At 40.3% G+C, this 20551-nt stretch overlaps 1 protein-coding gene across 3 annotated transcripts; it reads right to left on the bottom strand.

Annotated features, from left to right (window-relative positions):
* Positions 1–341: 341 nt before the first annotated feature.
* On the bottom strand, positions 342–16747 carry LOC143522963 (desmoglein-2.1-like). Of its 3 annotated transcripts, none has more exons than XM_077016989.1 (15): positions 16676–16747; positions 15634–15794; positions 14141–14248; positions 11917–12075; positions 11594–11732; positions 6665–6834; positions 6365–6499; positions 6007–6192; positions 5226–5875; positions 4952–5094; positions 4620–4841; positions 4222–4464; positions 3946–4064; positions 3015–3248; positions 342–2463 (listed from the first exon to the last, which is right to left on the bottom strand). In XM_077016989.1, the coding sequence occupies exons 2-15, from the start codon at positions 15685–15687 to the stop codon at positions 1540–1542; spliced, it is 3486 nt and encodes a 1161-aa protein (XP_076873104.1). In that variant the 5' UTR covers positions 15688–15794; positions 16676–16747; the 3' UTR covers positions 342–1539. The 3 variants fall into 3 exon arrangements, with proteins under 3 accessions (XP_076873104.1, XP_076873103.1, XP_076873105.1); XM_077016988.1 differs by having other exon boundaries at positions 16583–16741; XM_077016990.1 differs by lacking the exon at positions 16676–16747 and having other exon boundaries at positions 15634–15819.
* Between the last annotated feature and the right edge of the window lie 3804 nt (positions 16748–20551).

The raw sequence follows: 20551 nt of genomic DNA, 5'->3' as shown, positions 1-20551 counted from the left end.
TTAGGTTTCTGTCCTTTTATATTGCATTTCTTTATATTAATTAACTTTATACTAATTAACAAATAAAAATATTAAATAAATAAATAGGTATTTTTTGTTATGACTAATCTGAGCAGTTACAATTAGCTTTAGTTAGCAGTGACTGCCAAGAATGTTGCATGTCTGAGCTCTGACCACTTCAAACTGAAGTTACATCAGCCAACCCTCAGTCAACTGTGGTTATGAAAATGTATATGATGACTCATACGTAAAACAATGTGTACCATATGAAGTAGGTTATAGAAGACACGGTATGGGAAGAAAAATGGTGGAGATTTATTTTGTGAGAATACTATCACATAGAACAAAGCCTCTCACAGTAAGATCCGATTTCATTCTTGTTCTGATTTCACAACATCACACAAACCTTTCATTCAGCAATGTGTGGTGTTTGGCTAAGATCCTGTTGGCACTGTGGACTAGACACTCCCCAGGGCTTTAGGGTGTTAGGACGTTGGGGTGTTAGGACATTGAGAACATATGGCTGCTTTGCCAGTTCATTAGTTGCATTAGTACAGGTATTTTTTATTGAAAACAAAACATATACTGACAAATCTAATCTGCTCTTTGGTAGAAAATTAAAATGCTATATTTCATATAGCAATGTTTTAATGATAATGATTCTGTGACTGAGATCAACAAATCTAATCCACAGTAAAGCAAATGAATTCAGAGTGGGTCATTTAGAGCTTTCAGAGTTTATGAATGTCATGCTTCACATTTCAGCCTTTTAGAATATGAGTTATGTCTTGTGACTGGGGGAGAAAATTGAGGGAGAATTAAAAAATGTAATTTAAATTACAAAACAATTCAACATTACAAAACAATTGTGTTTACAAGCTTATTTGTACTACTATGCAATAGTATGCAATTGTTCTATTATACCATATATATCATATTTACATTTGTTACAGCACCTTGAAAGAATAGAAATGAAAGTTATTTAAGTAAATCCCCTAGACGTAACTCAGAGTTTGTGACAGATAAAGCCGAACAGAAAAAAAAAATGAATGAAATAAACAAAACAAAATATGTGCTTTTACCCCATTATTTGATCCTAAAGGCTCTGTCAGTACCAGAGACCACCACCACAACAGCTGCTAACAAGAGGTAGTGGGTCCCACAACTTCCACTACAGTTAGCACGATCACTCATGAAACACAACTCCCATATTCATGTCTCAGTTAACTGAGCATTGAAAGAATTTTAAAGATAATGCATAAAAAATGCCCTTGTATGCCCTACACTCAGTATTACATAACCTCTGAATTTAATGATATTATATAGGACATTTAAGGCACTAGAATGCTGAACTCCAGACTGCATAATGGTGTAATACTCCAATAACCACCTGAATGGTAAAAATCAACAATGGAATAATTAATTTGTGCAGAAAACCCTACATAATCACAGCAGAATGACAAAAACAAACTCAGGTTGCCATACTGCACCATAAATATGTAGCAATGCAAAACACTTGTTTTTATTGGAGGAAAGAGATCAAGTCGTTCCTATCTCATTAGCATTACCATACATACTTAATGGACCTGAGCCTGAAACTACTTCCTGCATGACCTTTTTACTACCTGCTGTTTTACCTGGACGGGGGTCCTGAAGTACTGCACCATGGAGAGTCTGTGTGCCTTGCTGTCCCATAACTACTATGTTAGGTATCGTTAAGCTACCTTGGCTGGTTTGACTAGCATAGTTATCCAACACAAAACCTCCCTGCAGCATAGAAGCATCATCAACCATGTACATTCCCTGTTGATCTAGGGTTCCCTGTGCTATACTGCCATCCTCAAGGATCAGACCATTAGCCCCAGTTGGCCCATTGATTAGGTAGAAACCCTGTCCATGTCTATCAGAAAGAACCATAGTGTTTGGTACCTGATGTTCCACCAAATAGTACAGAGGTTGATGTTGCACAAGCAGTGTTTGGCTAGTATTCATAATGGGAAGAGGATCTGGTTTGTTGGTAGTTTCAGCAATAACCGAATTGTTGGTAGTTTCAGTAATGACTGATTTGTTGGTAGTTTCAGTAATTACCGATTTGTTGATTGTGTCTGTAATGACTGAATTGTTGGTTGTCTTGGTAACAGCTATAGATTGCTGTGGTGGAGGTGTTAGAGGTCTTGGGGCTTGAATTTTATTACGGGTGACAAAGCTCTCGTTTTTGATGCTGGTATCCACTGACTTGACAATGTGTTCAACTTTGGTAGGTGGTGGAATTGGCTTTGGAGGACTGCAAATCTCAGCTAAAGTCATGAATTTTGGGCCCAAGTCACTGAGGAACTCCAGATCATGGTCTGATTCCAGGAGGCTGGGGCAGCCCACTGAACCAGCAGGTGAATCTTGACCTTCATAGTTGTAGACCAGCAGACTGTCCTTGTGAGGAACACTCTCAGCAGCACAGCTCGCCTTCTGACATACAAAAGTAAGAAATATGTTAGAATTGCAACAAGAGTGTTACTCGTAATTATTGTTGTACTTTAAGTAGTTATTTAATGGAAATTTAGTAAAGTATTTCCATTGTTTTAGTTTCACCCCACATTTTTACAAGAAATATTTAACATTTTGTAGAATGTGTTGACTTTTTACTTGTTGATTCTTGTTACTTGTTCTATTGTTTAAAATGTAGGAAAGAACATAGCTGTATGACTAACCTACACCTGTACTGATGCTTAAAGGGTTAAGCATCAGGAAAGTGTCAGCTAGGGCTAACATTGCATTAGCAGTAGAGATCAGGGCAGTGCAACACAGCTTGTGTTTATCATAAACATAAGTTTGGAATAATGTAGAGAAGACACCATTGTTTATTTTTAAGGTCCTCTTTTAAAAGTTTAGATATGTTTAAAAACATTAGATATTATATAACTCAATTTTATATTCTGTCTACCTTTGATGAGAAAGATTTCATTAATATGTTTTTTATGTAAAAATACACATGACCGTTCCTGTTTTTGATGTCCTACCTGAGAGAAATATAGATGGAGGTAATCGTCTGGCAGGGATATCCCTTCATAAAAGTTTTGCATCTTGCGTTTCGTTGAGCTATAGCGATTGCTTCCAGCGGAGAGAGTGCTGCGTTGGTATGTATGCATGCCATGAGTAAACCTTCCATTAAATTCCTCAAATGTGCTACCAGTGGTCTTCCAGGCTTCCAGCTGTTGGCCTGCCATGACAGGAGCACTGAGAAGAGGCATCTCCTGCAAATGTGCAGTGAGATCAGGAAAAAGAACGATGTTCGGTCTGAAAAAGTTTAAAGCCTTAACCTTTATCCCCAATTACTAATGAAGAGGGAAGCATGTTGCCAAAATGTGAATGCACAAGTTAAGGTAGCAAACTTCACAAACATTACTGAACGCAGTGTATCGGTGATATTACAAAACACCTCAGTGGTATGTGGCAAATGTGGAAATCTTTCTCTGAGATATCACTGGTGTTTTGTGTCCATAAGATGGCAGTGGTTATATGAAAATGTGTGTCCATGATGCTACAAGGTATATTAAAAAGTTTACATGAACAGGATGAACATACTTCTAAACACTGTTGTACTAGGTAAGTTCTTCTTGTGCTTGCTAATCAAATCAAGTGTTGCATGATTTATACCTCATCATGCTTGTATATCAGGAACATGCACATTACATTCATGTGACTCTCAGTCACAACAATGTTCACAGATGGTGAGATATTAATACTTATGGAACACCAGTGGTTGGATGTGAAACTGTCAGAAAATCCCGCACCACAATCCCGACATTTGGAGTGCCAGACTCTTACAGTTCCAAACAATCTAAAATACTCTCCCTGTTATTTGCAGTACCCACATGTTTTTTTACCCTTTTTTGAGTGCTTAAAATGTGTCAAAAACACATTTGAGAAGTTCCAGTATGTTGATCATACCTTGTCCTCTCCTTTGCCTTCGGTGTGGTATGAGATCAGGTGTTCCTTAGCATCAAAAGGCAGCTCAGTGAATTCACTCTCTCCCCCACAGTGGCATGACAATAACAGAAGGGGAACCACTGAAATCCCACAAAACACAAGATCAATGTGAGGACAGAACTGTCACTGTTCCTCACACTGCAACACGGACCAGTCTCCAAGCACCCAGTAAGAAGTGGTCTTGGTGAGCCGCACAACTGGAGATGAATGTGTGTGCGCACGCGTGTGTAAACTCACTTATGAGCAAGGCCAGGCCCATTATGAGTGGACCTATGGCAGCGACTCCCACACGGGATAAAACACTCCCGTGTTGTTTGCCTGTTCTGAGACCGCAGGTGCTGCCTTTCTCACAGGTACACACTTCCACCTGGAGCTTCTGTTTGTCCTTACAGGCCAGACCCTGCATGTCTGAGATCTCCATGGTCAGTTCGTAAAACCCTGGCCACAGCGGGTCCTTGGAGTGCAAACTCACTGTTGTTCCTTAAATGAGAAATAAAATGAAGTCAAAAAAGATGTGAAAATAGGCCACATTTTTCTTTGAATCTGTGCGCACACTAATATTCTTTACTGTTATCTATTATTAGGCAGAAAAAATTCATATAACGGCATGTGACTTGTAATTCTTTTTGCTTTACCATTTATGGGAACTATTTCCCAGTCTCCACGAGTCTCCTCTTTTATCAGAACAAATTTATAAGGTTCTCCATTGGGATGGACATCCACATCCAATGCACTTATGTTCACTTCTCTGGTATCAGAACAGGCACTCTTATATGTACTGGTCAGCTTTGGACAGTTATCATTAGTATCTTCCACCTTTAGAGCTATTGTCCCAGTAGCTGTCTTTGGTGGAACATCTAAAACAAACAAACAAACAAAAACAAATTTTTTTTTCTATATTATGTACTTATTTGATATTTTTTCTTGTTATTGAATGTAATTTGTTTGCATTACTGAGATTTCTTGCCTTTGGTCATACACAGAATCTTCGCAAAATAAGTTCCATTGACCAGAAACTTTGACTCTCGATCTGGAATCTTTAGAAGTTTAATTTCAGAAGTCTCCTCATCAATGGCCAGCCAGTTGTCTGGATCATGTCCTTTAGCATACCTGCATTTGAAATTTGAAATATTGATAATCTACTGACTGAATATGTCATGGATTTGACACTCAAAAGACTTAATGTAGAATGACCTCCATTAAAAAAAAAACCTGGACAAATGTTCAGTCTTAAAATGTACCTGACATCTTCAGCGGTTTCTCCCGTATCACCATCCATAGCAGGGAAGGACCCAATCACCATGGGAACATGGATTTCCTCTGGATTTTCTGATACTGGCAAGTCTTTTACTGGTGGTGAAAAACTTGGTCCATCAGGTAAGTTGTTTACGCCAATTTTGATTGGGTAGCTCTTTCCTCCTGGAGCCAGTGGTTTTGAGTCTGGTTTAAGACCAGGCTTAGACCCTGGCTGGGGACCTGGTTTTGTGTCAGGTTTAACACCTGGTTTAACACCTGGCTTAACACCAGGCTTAACACCAGGCTTAACACCAGGTTTAACCCCTGCACCAACCCCTGCATCTACCCCAGCACCTACATCTACCCCTGCATCCACCCCTGCATCTACACCTGCATCTACACCAACATCTACACCAGCATCCACACCGGCGTCCACACCCACTCCCACCCCTACTCCAACCCCTACACCTACACCCACCCCTACTCCAGCCCCAGCACCGACACCAGCACCAGCACCAGCACCAGCGCCTGGAGCTAGAGGCCTGTCTAAGTCTACACTCAAGCCAAGAGATAGTGCAGTTCCATTTATAAACGGAGCTACATTTGAAATGACCAAACCCAGATCGAGTTCCTTCACCAGTTCAAAATCCACAGGCTTCATGGGGTGAGCAAAGGAGCACAAACAAAAAAAACAAACAAGAAATGTGACTTGCACAACTGAAATGAAGCACAGAGCACACTAAAAACTAAAACTGAAATTGAACTTGTGTATGTATATATTCATACCTTTACTAGCTTTAGAATGCCTTCATTTGTTTTAGGGTCTGTCTTTATAGTGAAGAGTTCATCTTCATTACCCTTGACGATATTAAAGAGGGCCAACCAGTTGTCTGTATTCTCCAGGTCCTTATCCTCAGCTTTGATTCTCATCACAATCACATCCACAGCATTTTCATCCACGTTGCCTGTGTACTGAGACAAGAAATGCAGAGACAATGAGGTGTCTTACATCAATCTAATGAATCAAACCTGGTCTGCTTACATCTCTGTATGTCCAGTGATCAACTTATCAATTTGTATTTACATACAAAGTAGTTAATGTTAATGTAAAAATATACATAGAAGCTTTAAGCAGTTTACTTACTTCATCTTTTTCTAGAGTAGGAACGTTGTCATTGATGTCCAGTATCTGAATCTGGACTGTTCCTGTTCCCGTGTTGCCGCTCGCAGCTCCGTCCATGTCCACACCCTGCACTTCTAAAACGTAGGTGTCATGGGTCTGCAGGGGCCCAGTCAATAAGACAATTCTGAGATCTCAGTGTCTTTTTGTAGAATGATGACAGTTTACTTATGTTAGACATTTTGCTTTGGTAGGTACCATTTTGTTTTCCTAGTACTTCACAATATTCATTTAATCTCAGTTTTCTACCCCAACACTACCTACCTCTCTATCCAGGGTGTGCTGCTTCACGAAGATCTTCCCCGTGTTTCTGTCGATGGAGAACATGGAGCCATGTCCTTCTGGGGTTTGCTTCACTATACTGTACGCAATTTTTGAATTGACTGTGCCCTGCTCATCTGCATCGTCAGCACTTATCTGCATGACAGGAGTTCCTGTAGTTTTGTCAGACATACTATATATTAATTATTAATATTTTTTGCTATCAAACATTAAACATGCTCAGCTGTGCAACGGAGCTGTGGAACACTGACATGGCCAACTATTTAAAGCTGCCTACTGATTTAAAGGTGGCAGCATATACAGGTATTTGCAAATCTACCTTAAATTGTTTTCTCATTTAAATAAAGGATAAATCATTCATCACACCTAATGTAATTCAAAAGACTTTGTATGGAAGACTATCAATCCCAAATAAAGAAATACATTTGAAATGTAGTGCAAATTAGCTTTTCTCTAAATTGAGCACAGCTGTAGGTGCTATTTGGTTTCATTCGCAGGTAGTGAGAGTCTTGCTGTCCTGGTTTCCACACCCCCCCTCTGATGCTAACCACACAACCCCATTAACTGACCTTTCCACTGTAGCAGCACTCTCGTTTGACACTGTACATGCAGGCTGGTTGTGGATGCTGTGCTTATGTCTGAGAGTCTTCACACAAGGGAACGCTGGGGTCAGGGTCATGCACACACTGCTGTATGGTTCATGTTGCTGCTGAAATGCCTCCTACACTGTTAGTGGAACCAAAACCCCTCAAAGGTCAGGCAGAGGAGGGGGGAGGCCCCACCACAGGTGCAATTGTAAAAAGTGGTGGTGCTTCAGCAAAGTGCAGACTCATCTGTTTAGTTTGGCCTTTGATTAATCTGTTACATATTTACTACATCTCGTATCTTTTCTCCGAGGTTCACCTGGAGAGTAACATTGCAGTCGGAGCCTACAATACCAGCATCGCTGCTCCGACACGGAATGAAAGCCTGGCGTTCATCAACAGACATTTACAGTGACAATATCATAACCCAGAACTTTCATTTTTACCTTTACTTACTCTGATTGTGTGATTTGTGTGTGACTTGTGTATTTGTCTGTATTTTGTGTAATCTGTGTGTTAACGGGCCGCCCAATGGAGGATGGGTTCCCTTTTGAGTCTTGGTTCTCCCGAGGTTTCTTCCTATTCCCCACTATCTTAGGGAGTTTTTCCTCGCCACTGTCGCCCTTGGCTTGCTCATTAGGGTTCTGGACCCGTAGTATTGTTAACCTTTTAAATCCTGTAAGGCGCTTTGTGACAACATGTGTTGTGAAAAGCGCTATACAAATAAACTTTGATTGATTGATTGACCTTTGGTCTGAGGTGTGAATGAACTGGTGACCACACTGATCTTATATGGGTCTGTCGTGATGCTGCTGGACTCAAATATGTGTTCCCAGGGATTCGAGCATTGAGGTTGAAAGAGGTTGCACCTTGCCTGAGTTCAGCTTATCACTGTCCTGATGGCGTGACCTCTCAAAGATTGGCCAAGACCCGAAAGTGCACGGCGTGCAGCTACAAGTGCTCATGGATAGATACCTTTGACCTTCAAAGAGCTCGGGCAGATGTGGATTTTTCGCCATGTGCTAGCAGCAGATGCGGTGGACCTGGTGATCTGCACAACCTTTCAGTAGTAGGTGGGATTAGACAGCAGCTATGTGGCCCATAGTGAAGGGAAAGTGGAATTGTAGACACTGTTCCAGTTATTTCAGCGCTCCTGTCTTTCCTGTCAGCTACGCTGCGTGGGTACTGATTGCCAATCAGTGATTGGTCACCACTCCCTCTACCTCATTGCTTTAAACGCCTCTTTGCCAGACACAGGAGAGATTCTCGCCATTGAATCAGGGATCAGCTAAGTCAGTTCTGGCATCGGAAATGGGATTTGCCCATTGAACACCATTCAATGGACAATTTTAGCGTACACTACTGGGAGCCTGTACAAAAGGCTACGGAGCTGTACTGCACAATATTGGACAATGTACTTGACAATGAATTGAACACTATTCGTTCAATGGACAATTTTAGCATACACTACTGGGAGCCTGTACAAAAGGCTACAGCACTGTACTTGCCAATAGCCTGACAGTGTTTCATTAAAATGCCCTGTATGGGTATGACAGTAAGGTTTGAACTGAATTGAGTTGAATTTAATATTACACAGAGGAGAAGATTAACAGGCAACCCAATTTTCCACTACTGTTTTACAGAGGAGAATCAGTGAGGAACTCAAAAACAAACCAGTGCCTAGGGGCTACTGCAAAGATTCAGATTAGGGTGGTGTCAAGTACACCCACAAGAATCTACACCACTGTCATATTTGCACATGCACTGAAAAACAATCATGATGATTATATTGCTTTTCATAAACAAAATATTTGTGTGCCATATTAAAATAAAAATGGAGTGTAATGAAGAAGACCTAATAGTTTTCCTCATTCTGTGCACACATGAATGTGATGCATGTTCTCGGGGGTTCCCTGTATTTAATCAAAGCATCCAATCATGGCCTTCTGGTAGGGCGGGGCTAACTCAACTGCAGTCAACTGAATCTTACATGTCTAGTTTGGCAATATGATGAAGTACAGAATGTTTTCGAGCATGGCCTTAGGGCGTTTGCACAATTGGGACATTACAGAGTTTGAGTCATGGCTTGTTTTGCATATGTGAACATGTCAGCCAAACTCAGACCCCTATGAACAGACCCCAACATAGGTGTTCTTAGGTCTTCTCCATAGGTGTTCTTAGTACAGTCAGTTTGTGGTCGTGTATTATTAGAATAGATTATTATTAGACTAGTCTATTTCACTCTGTTATTTACAGCAGACCTTGTGGCATTTCACACACAGCAACAATCTTTGTTCTCTGTAGTTTTTGTTCCTGTGATTTAACATCCACTCTCTTCTATGTGTTTATGTGGTGAATGTAGAAAGAACTGAGGTCAGTTGAAGCTGGTTCCCTTTCTGGTAGTGATGGTCAAATGAAGCCTCAATAGGCTTCTGAGGCTACTTTCTGATTGTGGAGGTAAAAGATTTGAAGTTTTGGGTGCATTAAAAAATAGTACAAGAACAGTGACATCTGGTGGTTTCCAGACGTTATTGCATTATAGCGTATTAAAACAGTCCATTGATTTCCTATATCATTTAAAAAAATGTAATGTTAATCATCAGTCATGTTTAGTCATTAAAGTGGTGCTATAAATGTATGCTTTTAAAATAAATGCTTTAATAATTCAAACAAAATAGTATTCCGCTTGACATGTATTCATGAAATAATAATAGCATATGCATCCAATGAGTCTGGTGCAAGTAGGACAATAATAATAATAATAATAATAATAATAATAATTAAAAAACAGTGGCACATTGGCACAGTAGTATGTTGAGCTGACCAAGCCTTGCATCAGATTAGTGGGTTTTGTCACACAGTGCTGAATCAGACTGCCTTACAAAAGTGGAATAAGCTAAAATGCCTTTGTGTCGAATGTCGTATTGTTTTCTGGTTCACTTTAACAGCCATGACTTTGGTGCATTCCAGTGGAGCTACGTGGCCTCCTATAGTGGAGACTTATACTGATGAATGTGCTTTTCAGAGCAGAGTTGTTGTTGGAAAGGGACTGAATGGGTCTCGGGCCAGTAGATCCCATATGAAATGGGTAAGGCTGTTCAAGACATGCAAATGCATGTCATGTAAACATATCAACATATAAACTTGCTATGATGTCATTACCTCCAGCTTATGATGACTACATTCACAATATTTGTGTTCACCATTTCGCTATGAGTGCATTTTGGAAAAAATATTTTTTTCTGAAACTTTTGTGAAGCAGGTCATGTGCAGCAGGTTTAAGCACACTGCACATTAGCTACTAACATGATGCTTGTAAAAGGGTAGACAACATGACAGAACCAGTATTCAACCCCCCACCTTCTGATTAATAACCTAAAATCCACCCACTAGGCTACTGAATTAAGGATAACTTATATATGTCACATCTGAAATTATATTTGTTCAAATATCTGCATATATTGGAAGGAGTTTTTGAAAAACAACAAATAAAACCTTTTGGCCAACAGCCCCCCTAGCAGTACCGCTGTGGTCAACTTTAGGGCCACAGGCCACAGCCTGAAAACAACTGTACTGGGAAAATATTGTTGTGAGCCATATGATTGTGAAGAATAAATTACAATTGAACGACATTTCATGCAGGTTTATTACCCCTAGTCAAACCAAACGTGGAGGTTTTGACATGCTCCCTCTGCCCTGCATACTGAACTGCCTCTGGTACAGTTACTAGCCCAGTAGGCCTCCACAACTTCACCGGGTGTTAATGCTAATTTTTCCCTAACATTCTGCATTTCAAAGCAGCAAACACAACCGAAAAAATGCCTCAAAAGAAAAAAACGTAACATTTTAATTTATGTTTAATTTCTTACTGGTTTACTGTCAATTTTAAAAATGGAAAAAACCCAAAAGGTAGTAATAAAAGTTAACTGAAAATGGGAGTGTCATGGCATGTTGGGTTGTACAACCGCAATAATATGCACCTCTTCCAGTTTTTTGAATGCAGACACCAGGGGGTGATCTAATGCTTCACAACTGGGTGGGTGGTTTCGGACGGCACGTCTAACCCCAGCGTTTGGGGCCTTAAAGCATGGGTGGAGAGAGGCAGCGTGGCAAGTTTTCGTGTCAAGCACCAACTGATCATTTGAAGACTGCAGTTAAAATAAGTGAAATCAGCTGTGGTTGGAATGCAGCCACACCAGACAAAAAAGAATTTCCCCTCAGCCTAAAACACAGAGGCACATGTGCTGTGTCCTTTAACCTTTGCTTGGAGTTGATAATCTTCCATGGTCTGCAGACTGGGGTCAAGGTAAGAATTCATGTCGCCTACCTATTTTGCTGCATTCTGAGACGGCGCCTTTGAACAACTTGAACATCGGTGGATTATCGTTCTGATCCTCCACCTGTATCTTCAGATCCACGTCTGCCTCCGCCATTGAGCCGTCTTTATACCTCGCTCTGCCAGTCAGCTGCATGGAAACATTACAGACTGTTAGCACACACTGTTGGAAACGATGGTCAAAAGCATCTTTCTGTCAATTAAAAGCAATCCTAATACTCCTTTCTCAAAGGCTTAAAACAACAACAGAGTATCATCCTTGCATGGCAATGCATGCAATAAGTGAAATAAGTGAAACTGCCCATTAGACTCACATTATACTGGGATATTTCTTCTCTGTCCAGCATTCCAGTGACTCTAACAAAGCCACTTTTGGGGTTGACAACAAAGAGGTTGTAGGGTTCCTTGTCTGCTCCGTGTCCTGTCAGGAAGTATTCCAGTGCACGGTTTTCACTGTCTCTATCAGACCGGATCTGGAAACCATGAAGACATTGCTGAATTAACACACTGTTGGGAAAGAGATCTTTTTTCTTTCTAATTTTGAAGTCCCAGAAATGTTATTATAACATTAAAGTTCTGACAGTCATTAGGCATTAGTCATAGAGACATGTACCATAGAGACATGATCTATAGAGACATGTACCATAGAGACTTGATCTAGAGACATGATCTATAGAAACATACACCATAGAGACATGATCTATAGAAACATACACCATAGAGACATGTGCCATAGAGACATATACCATGGAGACATGTTCTATAGAGACATGTTCTATAGAGACATGATCTATAGAGACATGATGTATAGAGACATGTACCATAGAGACATGTGCCATAGAGACATATACCATAGAGACATGTGCCATAGAGACATCGCATGACATTAAAAAGTAATGGATGAATGACAGGCTATCGTCCATTTGCACTGACAGTTGTATTTTGATTGACATACATGGTAGCCAATCTGACGTCTAGGGTTTGACACACGCCAACCCCCCATCGGTCAACGATCGACACACATCATCACCCCCCCCCACCCCCAAACACCCCCCATAGATACACACACCGCTAAAATCATTTTGACTTGGTCATCTTATAAGTAGCTCGCAAGCTGAAAAGTTGTGAGCAACCCTGTTCTATAGAGACATGATCTATAGAGACATATTCCATAAAGACATAATCCACAGAGACATGATCTATAGAGACATATTTCATGGAGACATGATCTATAGCAGGGGTGGCCAACCCGCCAGAGACCTAGAGCCATTTTTTGTACTGTGTAACGGCAAAGAGCCACATCATGCATTGGCGAGTGTAAGTTGTCGAGCGGGGGGGGGGGGGGGGGGGGGGTGGCGGCGAGTGTAAGTTGTCGAGTGGGGGGGGGGGGGAGTGTAAGTTGTTGAGCGGGGGGGGGGGGGGTGTTTATTAGCTGTGAAGACAGTCAAATGCGTGTTTTCCACTACGGCGATTTTAAAAGTATTAGCGGCTCGCTAGGCTTGTAAACAAACCGCGCACCACGAAAATGTAGCAGTGTGTGCCCCGTTAGTGCAGGTGAGCCCGCGGACCGGCTGGGGAGCCGCACGAAACCAGGCAAAGAGCCGCATGCAGCTCGCGAGCCGCGGGTTGGCCACCCCTGATCTATAGAGACATGTACCATAGAGACATATACCATAGAGACATGTTCTATAGAGACATGTTCCATAGAGACATAAACAATAGAGACATGCTCCATAGAGACATGTACCAGAGAGGACACTCTTGTCTATGGTCCTGCAAACTGCCAACATTGCCTTATCTTGAAGTGATCACATCTGGAGTAATACCTCAATAATTTAACTGAATCCCTATCAATAACCAGTTTTATATCAAGAAAACATACTTGCAGTTATATGAGTATATGTACTAATTCGGTTTCTGATTATTTTTCACAATTGATTAAACATTTTTACTATTTTCTGTTCATACAAAACACTCTTTTCGAAGCAAAAAGAGCTCTGAAATGAAAACGAATGACCCGTCAACTGAGAAGAAATCAAACCATGCTGAATATGTTTAGAAATACAGAACAATCCTTCAGCAAGTTGAGTATTGCCACCTACCATAGAGACATAAACGATAGAGACATGTTCCATAGAGACATGTACCAGAGAGGACACTCTTGTCTATGGTCCTGCAAACTGCCAACTCCGGCTTGCAGTATTAGAAAAATTTTCATTGCCTTATCTTGAAGTGATCACATCTGGAATAATACCTCAATAATTTAACTGAATCCCTAGTAAAAATGTGAGGTTTTCAGGTCATAAATGTCAAAGCTACAGTGCATGTGAGCAGGTGGCAGGTGTGTGTGAGGACCTGCTGGTCTCGTTCCCCTCTCCTCTCCCCACGGGCCTTTTCTCTCAGGCATACTCTCACACTCATCACGCCTGTGACACCTCGAATTACCTCAGAAAAGACAACTGCTGATGGCTTGGAAAAGGGGAAATATGTGCACACAGGTGTAAAATTCAACCAGAAGCTTGAACAGTGTGTGCTTACCTTGGCGATGAACGGCTTCTTTGTGTAGTCGACGTTCTCCATCAGTTTTATTGGTGGAAGGATCCATTCACGTTTCTTACGGCTGGTGCCACCGGTAGCTTTTGTTGCCTTGGAAATGAGAAAAAAGACATATGTGAATATGCATGTTCATATTTAACTTCTTCAGAGTTAAAAGATACTTACTGGGGACTGTCATGTTGCCAACATTATACATATATACAATAAAGCCCCTTAGTGCGGCATAATTCTTTAGGTTAATCCAGATCACCCCGTTTACACAGTCGAAGGCGAGCCAGCATTTTAGCGGCCCACCCGTTCACACCAAATATGGTGACCACTGTGGAGTAGAATACTGAACAATATAGATATTTATGTAAACTGTAGATAAAGTTTAGTCCTTTAATTCTGCCTACTGTCTTCCATATATACTGATGCAAGTCTGATTCTTACTGCTATTACGTACTATTAAAACACCAATGTACCATTAATGAGGGCTAAATATTATACAAAAGAAGAAATCAAAATAAATAAAATTCATAAAGAGATAGTGAGTTCTTTCCTGAATGTTCTCATGGGTGATTTATTAGCTGCTGTGACTTCATAGACAGCTTGTCTATAATATTTACTAGTAAGCATGAACACACCCTAAACCCTGCATTGGTCCACACATCTCTGAAGGGTTTTACACAAATATAGTAGTACTCCCTTCTTCTTGCATTCTGTTTCCTAAATGCAAAGTTTTATAAATGCTATTTATTCATTTATTATTCATTGAAATGAAAAGAATTGTATTTGCAAAGTATGACACATGTAATATATTAACATATTAGACGGCATTCTAGCAATATGAAGCACTGGTGTCTGAATGGCGTAAGTAAATTCTCAGTATTTAGAAATGTGGAGAATGATCTTTTTAAAAGCTCTCCCAGAAACAACTGTATCTGTGAAACAAGTTCAAGTTTCACAGTATCATGTGATGAGTTGTACAGGGCCTTAGGCCTTTTTCCACTGTGTGCTAAATGCAAATATCGACAGCAGGCAATCTGTGACTAACAATTTTGTTTATTTTTCTTTTTCTTCTTTGTATAAGTTAGCTCCATATAGATTATCTAATTAGCTAATACGTTATCTAATTAGCTCATATGAAAGGCTCGTATTCAGAAGAATAACAACCAAAAGCAACCAACCAACAACCAAAGCAGTTTTACATTGAAATCCCGTAGAGCTGTTATTGGCACGTATCAATAACCAGTTTTATATCAAGAAAACATACTTGCAGTTATATGAGTATATGTACTAATTCGGTTTCTGATTATTTTGCACAATTAATTAAACATTTTTACTGTTTTCTGTTCATACAAAACACTCTTTTCGAAGCAAAAAGAGCTCTGAAATGAAAACGAATGACCCGTCAACTGAGAAGAAATCAAACCATGCTGAATATGTTTAGAAATACAGAACAATCCTTCAGCAAATTGAGTATTGCCACCTACCACAGTCACGCACAGCAGCAGAATCAGACACAGTCTCTCCAGCTGGACGGTCATGACCCCTTGCAGGCAGCAGACGCGACACGTCTATCCACTCTTCTGTCCTTTAACCTGTCCTTGCTGATCAGACCTGGTTGTTTGCTTGATCAGATCTGGTTGTTTGCCTGTTAGTCAGTGGAAGAGATGCTGACCATCTTACAGTTGGGCTTACTACAGACACTTGCACTAGACACACCCACAGGTGCTGAAATATTTCTATAGGTTCCCTCTACCACTCCCCTCTATACTGTTCCTATACTATTCCTTCACTTCTCTCTCTCTCTCTCTCTCCCTCCCTCTCTCCCTCTTCACTTTCAGTCCTCAGTGAGACCATGTGTTAGTACTGAGATGCTTAATTGGTTAATCAGACTCAGAACACTACACCCTGCACCTGACCGCCTGCCTCTTCTTTACTGTCCAAACAAATTTTAAGAACGTATCATTTCCTAGCTGGTAATCAAGACCCATGCAGCAACGCAGACGTGTGTCCTACAGCCACTCTGAATGGTGCTTAGTGGCGTTTGATAGGGAACACGCACAGAAGCTGGAAAGCGCTGTAGTGTAGAGAGGCCGTCATGCACTTCAAAAGCAAATCAGCTTCTTTACAAAGAATGTCAAAGCAGAGAAAAGCTAGTGTTGTAACTTGTTTTCGGTAACGCAGTCACTACCTCTGGGTATGCCTCCCTACTCAGGGTTCACATTACAGCGTAACAGCTTAAATGCAAGAAATACACACAACACTTCAGAAGGTGCACAGAGCAGAACCATTAAGGCACCTGCAGGCTAGTTCCCACTGTGGAATAAAGTGGCTTTTCTAATTATTATAATTAAAATTTCTAACACTCATCAAAGTGATTAACATGCAACATGCAAAAATCAGTTATCAGATTTTTCATTATTTTGCCTTACAAACCTCTTCCATAATCATAAGTAACAATCACAGGTAAGTACTTTACAATCTCTAACTAAACATTGTTTTGTTTTCCACTGATTCCACTGTGCATACAGATCGTGTCGAGCCAGAGGTCTTCCTCATCTTTGTCTTCCCAACACTTATGCTAGCGCCAGGACGTTTGCTTCATCAGTGTAGGAGGGCGTCAGGTACACTCAGTGGTGTAGCAAAAAATTCAAGGCAGGGTGGAGGCCCTTTTAAAATGTGTATTTTGTTTTTTTTCATTATGTTCCCCTCCTGGGGGGTGGGCCCTCAGATCAAGGCCCCTCCCCCCTGAGGTGTCCACCACATCAGCCCCGCCCCTGTATTAGCACTTGCAACTGCTTCTTGATTTTATTATTTTCATTTGATGTTTATCCTGTATTTCCTGTTTTATTTTAAAAGGTTATTTTTAAAAGCATATATCTATGTATCTATGTATCTATCTGTGTCTCATTTCATTTTTATATGTAAACGTAGTGAAATATCCCATCATAGTTCAGACATTTGTAATACACATAGGAAAGTATGTGCATAATTGCTGTTGTGAACGGAAGCTGAATTTTGGTTCAAAAAAGCCATCGAGATGCAAGTCAGTGTGGATAAGCTTTCATTCAAAAATTTCATTCAAACTTCCAGACCTTGTTACTTATGACCCCACATCAGCAAGTTGCTTTAAGCAACATAAACCTGACTCACTGGAAGGGTCTGGATGTGCCCGTCTTCACTGAAGAGATCACACTTGAAATGTCAAACGTTTCTTCCATTCAACACGAAGGTAAGACGTTACATCTGAAAGTAGAAGAAGTGCTTTATATGGAATTCTACTCACTTCTGGGTACAGCTGTGTGCCACAGAGTCACATATTTTTCATACCTTTCAATTCTTAAACTTACCAATTGGCAAGACTTCACAGAGGGAGTTAGGATTTAGATGTAAGGGTGACACTAACAAGGCACGGGTGAAATGCATAGAAAAACATGAGGGGAAATATCACAGGGTTAATATTCAGGAGACGCTGCCCTCCAACAGGAGGTTAGGAGCTGGAGTATTAGTATCATATCTATCCATATGGAGAAGTGTGCGTGCAGCTCTGTGAGACTGGTGGAGGGCAGACAAGTGTGGATATGAACGTTTCAGAACTCTGTGCCATAACTGCGTGTTGTGCCCCTTTCACAAACATGAAGCCTGGAGGAACTTCTGAAGTCCTTATTCAGAAGGAGAAGCTCTTAGTGCCGTGGGGGAATAACCAACACCACTGGAAAGTACTCTGAGGTGTATGTAAACAGATGGAACATGGAGAAGCTAACTTATACAGAATTTCTACAGTCTGTCTGCATCTTCACGTACAATCAAAAGATACTTCCCAGGTGCCAAGATACAGAGCTATGATTGAGTGGTGGTGGTGGTGACCCATGTTCTCGGGGTCCCTCAGCAGTGTGGCGTTGAATAGCTCGGGGGTGTTAATGGGGAAGACGCTGGTGGGGAAATTGATTTGCATGTGACCTTTGATCTTGACCTCAAGGTCATGTGACACAGGGCGCTTGAAGAAGAAGAAAAAAAAAACACTTGGTCATGGAAATAAATCTTTGCTTGAAGCGGCAAGGCACAGCAAGGTATGACAACACATCTCACTGGTCTGTGAACACAGGAGTACAGTTCCTTAGATATAGACATTGTGATATACAACATGCTAATGAGAAATGCACGGTGCCCCACCATACAGAATGCATAGAAGAGTGTCCATGGACAGAGGTATCATTTGGATTCCGGATATCTTTATCAGCATCAGATGATGTTAGGATAGCTCTTTCAACAAGCCAAAACCAGAAATTCCAATCCATTAAATTCACCACTAAAGTGTCATACACCCTGTATATGCCTACAAACTTCTCATTCGCCTATACGGTGACAAATGAACTGACCAATGATAATTTATCGCTCGTTCAACCCCTCCCCCCTCAGATAGCAAACACCCAGATAAACAAACTGAAAACTGGACTATCTGGTCTTTCACATGTGGTAGTAGTTTAAACACTCCAAAGATAGTAAAACCTCAAATGTTGGTGGTGTTACTGCACTAGCTTTCTCTAAATGTGGCACTACATTGTTCTGATTCTTGTTTGTTTCTGTGAATTACATTTGTTTGTATGTTCAAATGTGAGACATAAAAATTAATGTTACAACAAAATCCATTTAAAAATCCAATAAGGTACTGTTGTAACGTGAACTTCTCAACTTGTACTTCTAAATAAGACAACGGAGTCACTCACTTCAAAGTCACCACAGGAAGTGGAGTCACCACAAGAAGTGGGAGGTGTTTCAGTGCATTATCATCTTACCAGTCTAACAGAATGTTCTGGTCTGTGGTGTCACATGCCACACAGTTGCAAGGCACAGCTCTGGCTGGACAACATTAAAGCTTTACTATGGTAATAACTTTTAACACTGATATAAATATTTAAAGTGAACAATTATTATGCAAATATTAGCTTTGCTGCTTAAATATAGCCTTCTCCAAGATTCATCCTCATATAAAACTTAATATCAAACTTTTCTGAGCAACTCAGTCAGCTGCACTTTATGTAAATTCACATTCTACACATCCATTTCCATTCAAAGCAATAAAATAAAGCAACCACTATATAAGCAAAAGGTGATAATACTGAACGGAATGTTGTGAACTTCAATTTGGCAATCAGGAGACAGAAACTGCTGCTGGGTGCTTGTATGAACATGAAAAATTACCCTGTGAACCTGGTAAGTATTTTTCTCAACAATGCACCAGGTTTTCCCTCGTGAAGAGAAGCTCTCTATCCGCAGTAATACAAGAGGAACTGAGGCATGTTGTGCGGTGTCTCATCCAAGCCCACATAATAAAATAATTACCAATCAATATACAGTAGATAAGGACTAATTTCATATTTTACAAAAGACAAATTGTTATATTTTGATCAAGATATATTTAATCTTGAATTAGTGCGTAAAATTTAATAAGACATTTTTTTCAAACTTTAAAATATTTTTTGTGGAAAAACAAGAAGGTAAAAACCATAGGCAAAACTTTTCATTCCAAACACAGGGTGCTGTCTTCCACACTGCAGTGCAGAAATACTTTTTACAATCAATAAAAGAACATCAGAAATAACACACACACACACACACACACACACACACACACACACACACACACACACACACACACACACACAACCTTCTCTCTCTTTGCTAATCAACGATGAAACTGTGAAGACTTTTCATAAAATGTACAAGTTAGCACATAGCCTAGTATGTTAAACATGTTAGATTTACTTCACTCTCTGTTTTATGGGGCGTGTGGGCTACTGTGACCTTCGTCCCACTCCACACAGACATGGGCGGCACCTGGAGATGATGTTAACTTTATTACTCACTACGGCAGGTACAGACTGTAGTGTCATTTGCTGTTAGTTCTACTTTTAAAGTTCAGTTTCAAGCAGTTCCTGTAGGTAAAGAATTAAAATTACAGCACAACTCATGATACAATCTGGCAAATGTTGTACATTAATTTTTAATGGCCGTATATTGGTGAGCCATGAATTTACACAATCACTATTAATGATCCTGTATTCGTACTGTTGTCACAATGACATATAGACGACACCTGTAGGCATATATAATAATCATCTTGTTTCATCTAATCATCCATTTTTTATATAATTTTTATAACTCGTCTTTATAAGAAAATAGAATAACACATTCAATCTAAGAAATATCTGATGATGAAAGCGGAAATGCATCAGTACAACTAGTACGAAGTGCAACCCGCTTACCGGCAGCGGGTATGACGACTACAACACGCCATTTCGTTCGTAACTAGTCAGCCTGTCTGTCTTAATAAAACATGCTGGCGGTTGCACAGCCTCGTGTAGATCCAGTAAAATTACTTTAAAAGGTCACCGTGATCATTCC

This window comes from Brachyhypopomus gauderio, chromosome 9, assembly GCF_052324685.1.
Source record: "Brachyhypopomus gauderio isolate BG-103 chromosome 9, BGAUD_0.2, whole genome shotgun sequence".
NCBI lineage: Eukaryota > Metazoa > Chordata > Actinopteri > Gymnotiformes > Hypopomidae > Brachyhypopomus > Brachyhypopomus gauderio.
This window is presented reverse-complemented; position numbering and strand designations above follow the sequence as displayed.

What these genes read in the sequence shown, in the direction of transcription:
- LOC143522963 (XM_077016989.1), bottom strand. Translation starts at nt 15,687, where the DNA reads ATGACCGTCCAGCTGGAGAGACTGTGTCTGATTCTGCTGCTGTGCGTG. An exon ending in GCATTCTAAAGCTAGTAAAG is followed by an intron (nt 5,876 to 6,006) that starts GTATGAATATAT and finishes CACCCCATGAAG; the next exon opens with CCTGTGGATTTTGAACTGGT. An exon ending in AAGGCAAAGGAGAGGACAAG is followed by an intron (nt 3,249 to 3,945) that starts GTATGATCAACA and finishes GCACATTTGCAG; the next exon opens with GAGATGCCTCTTCTCAGTGC.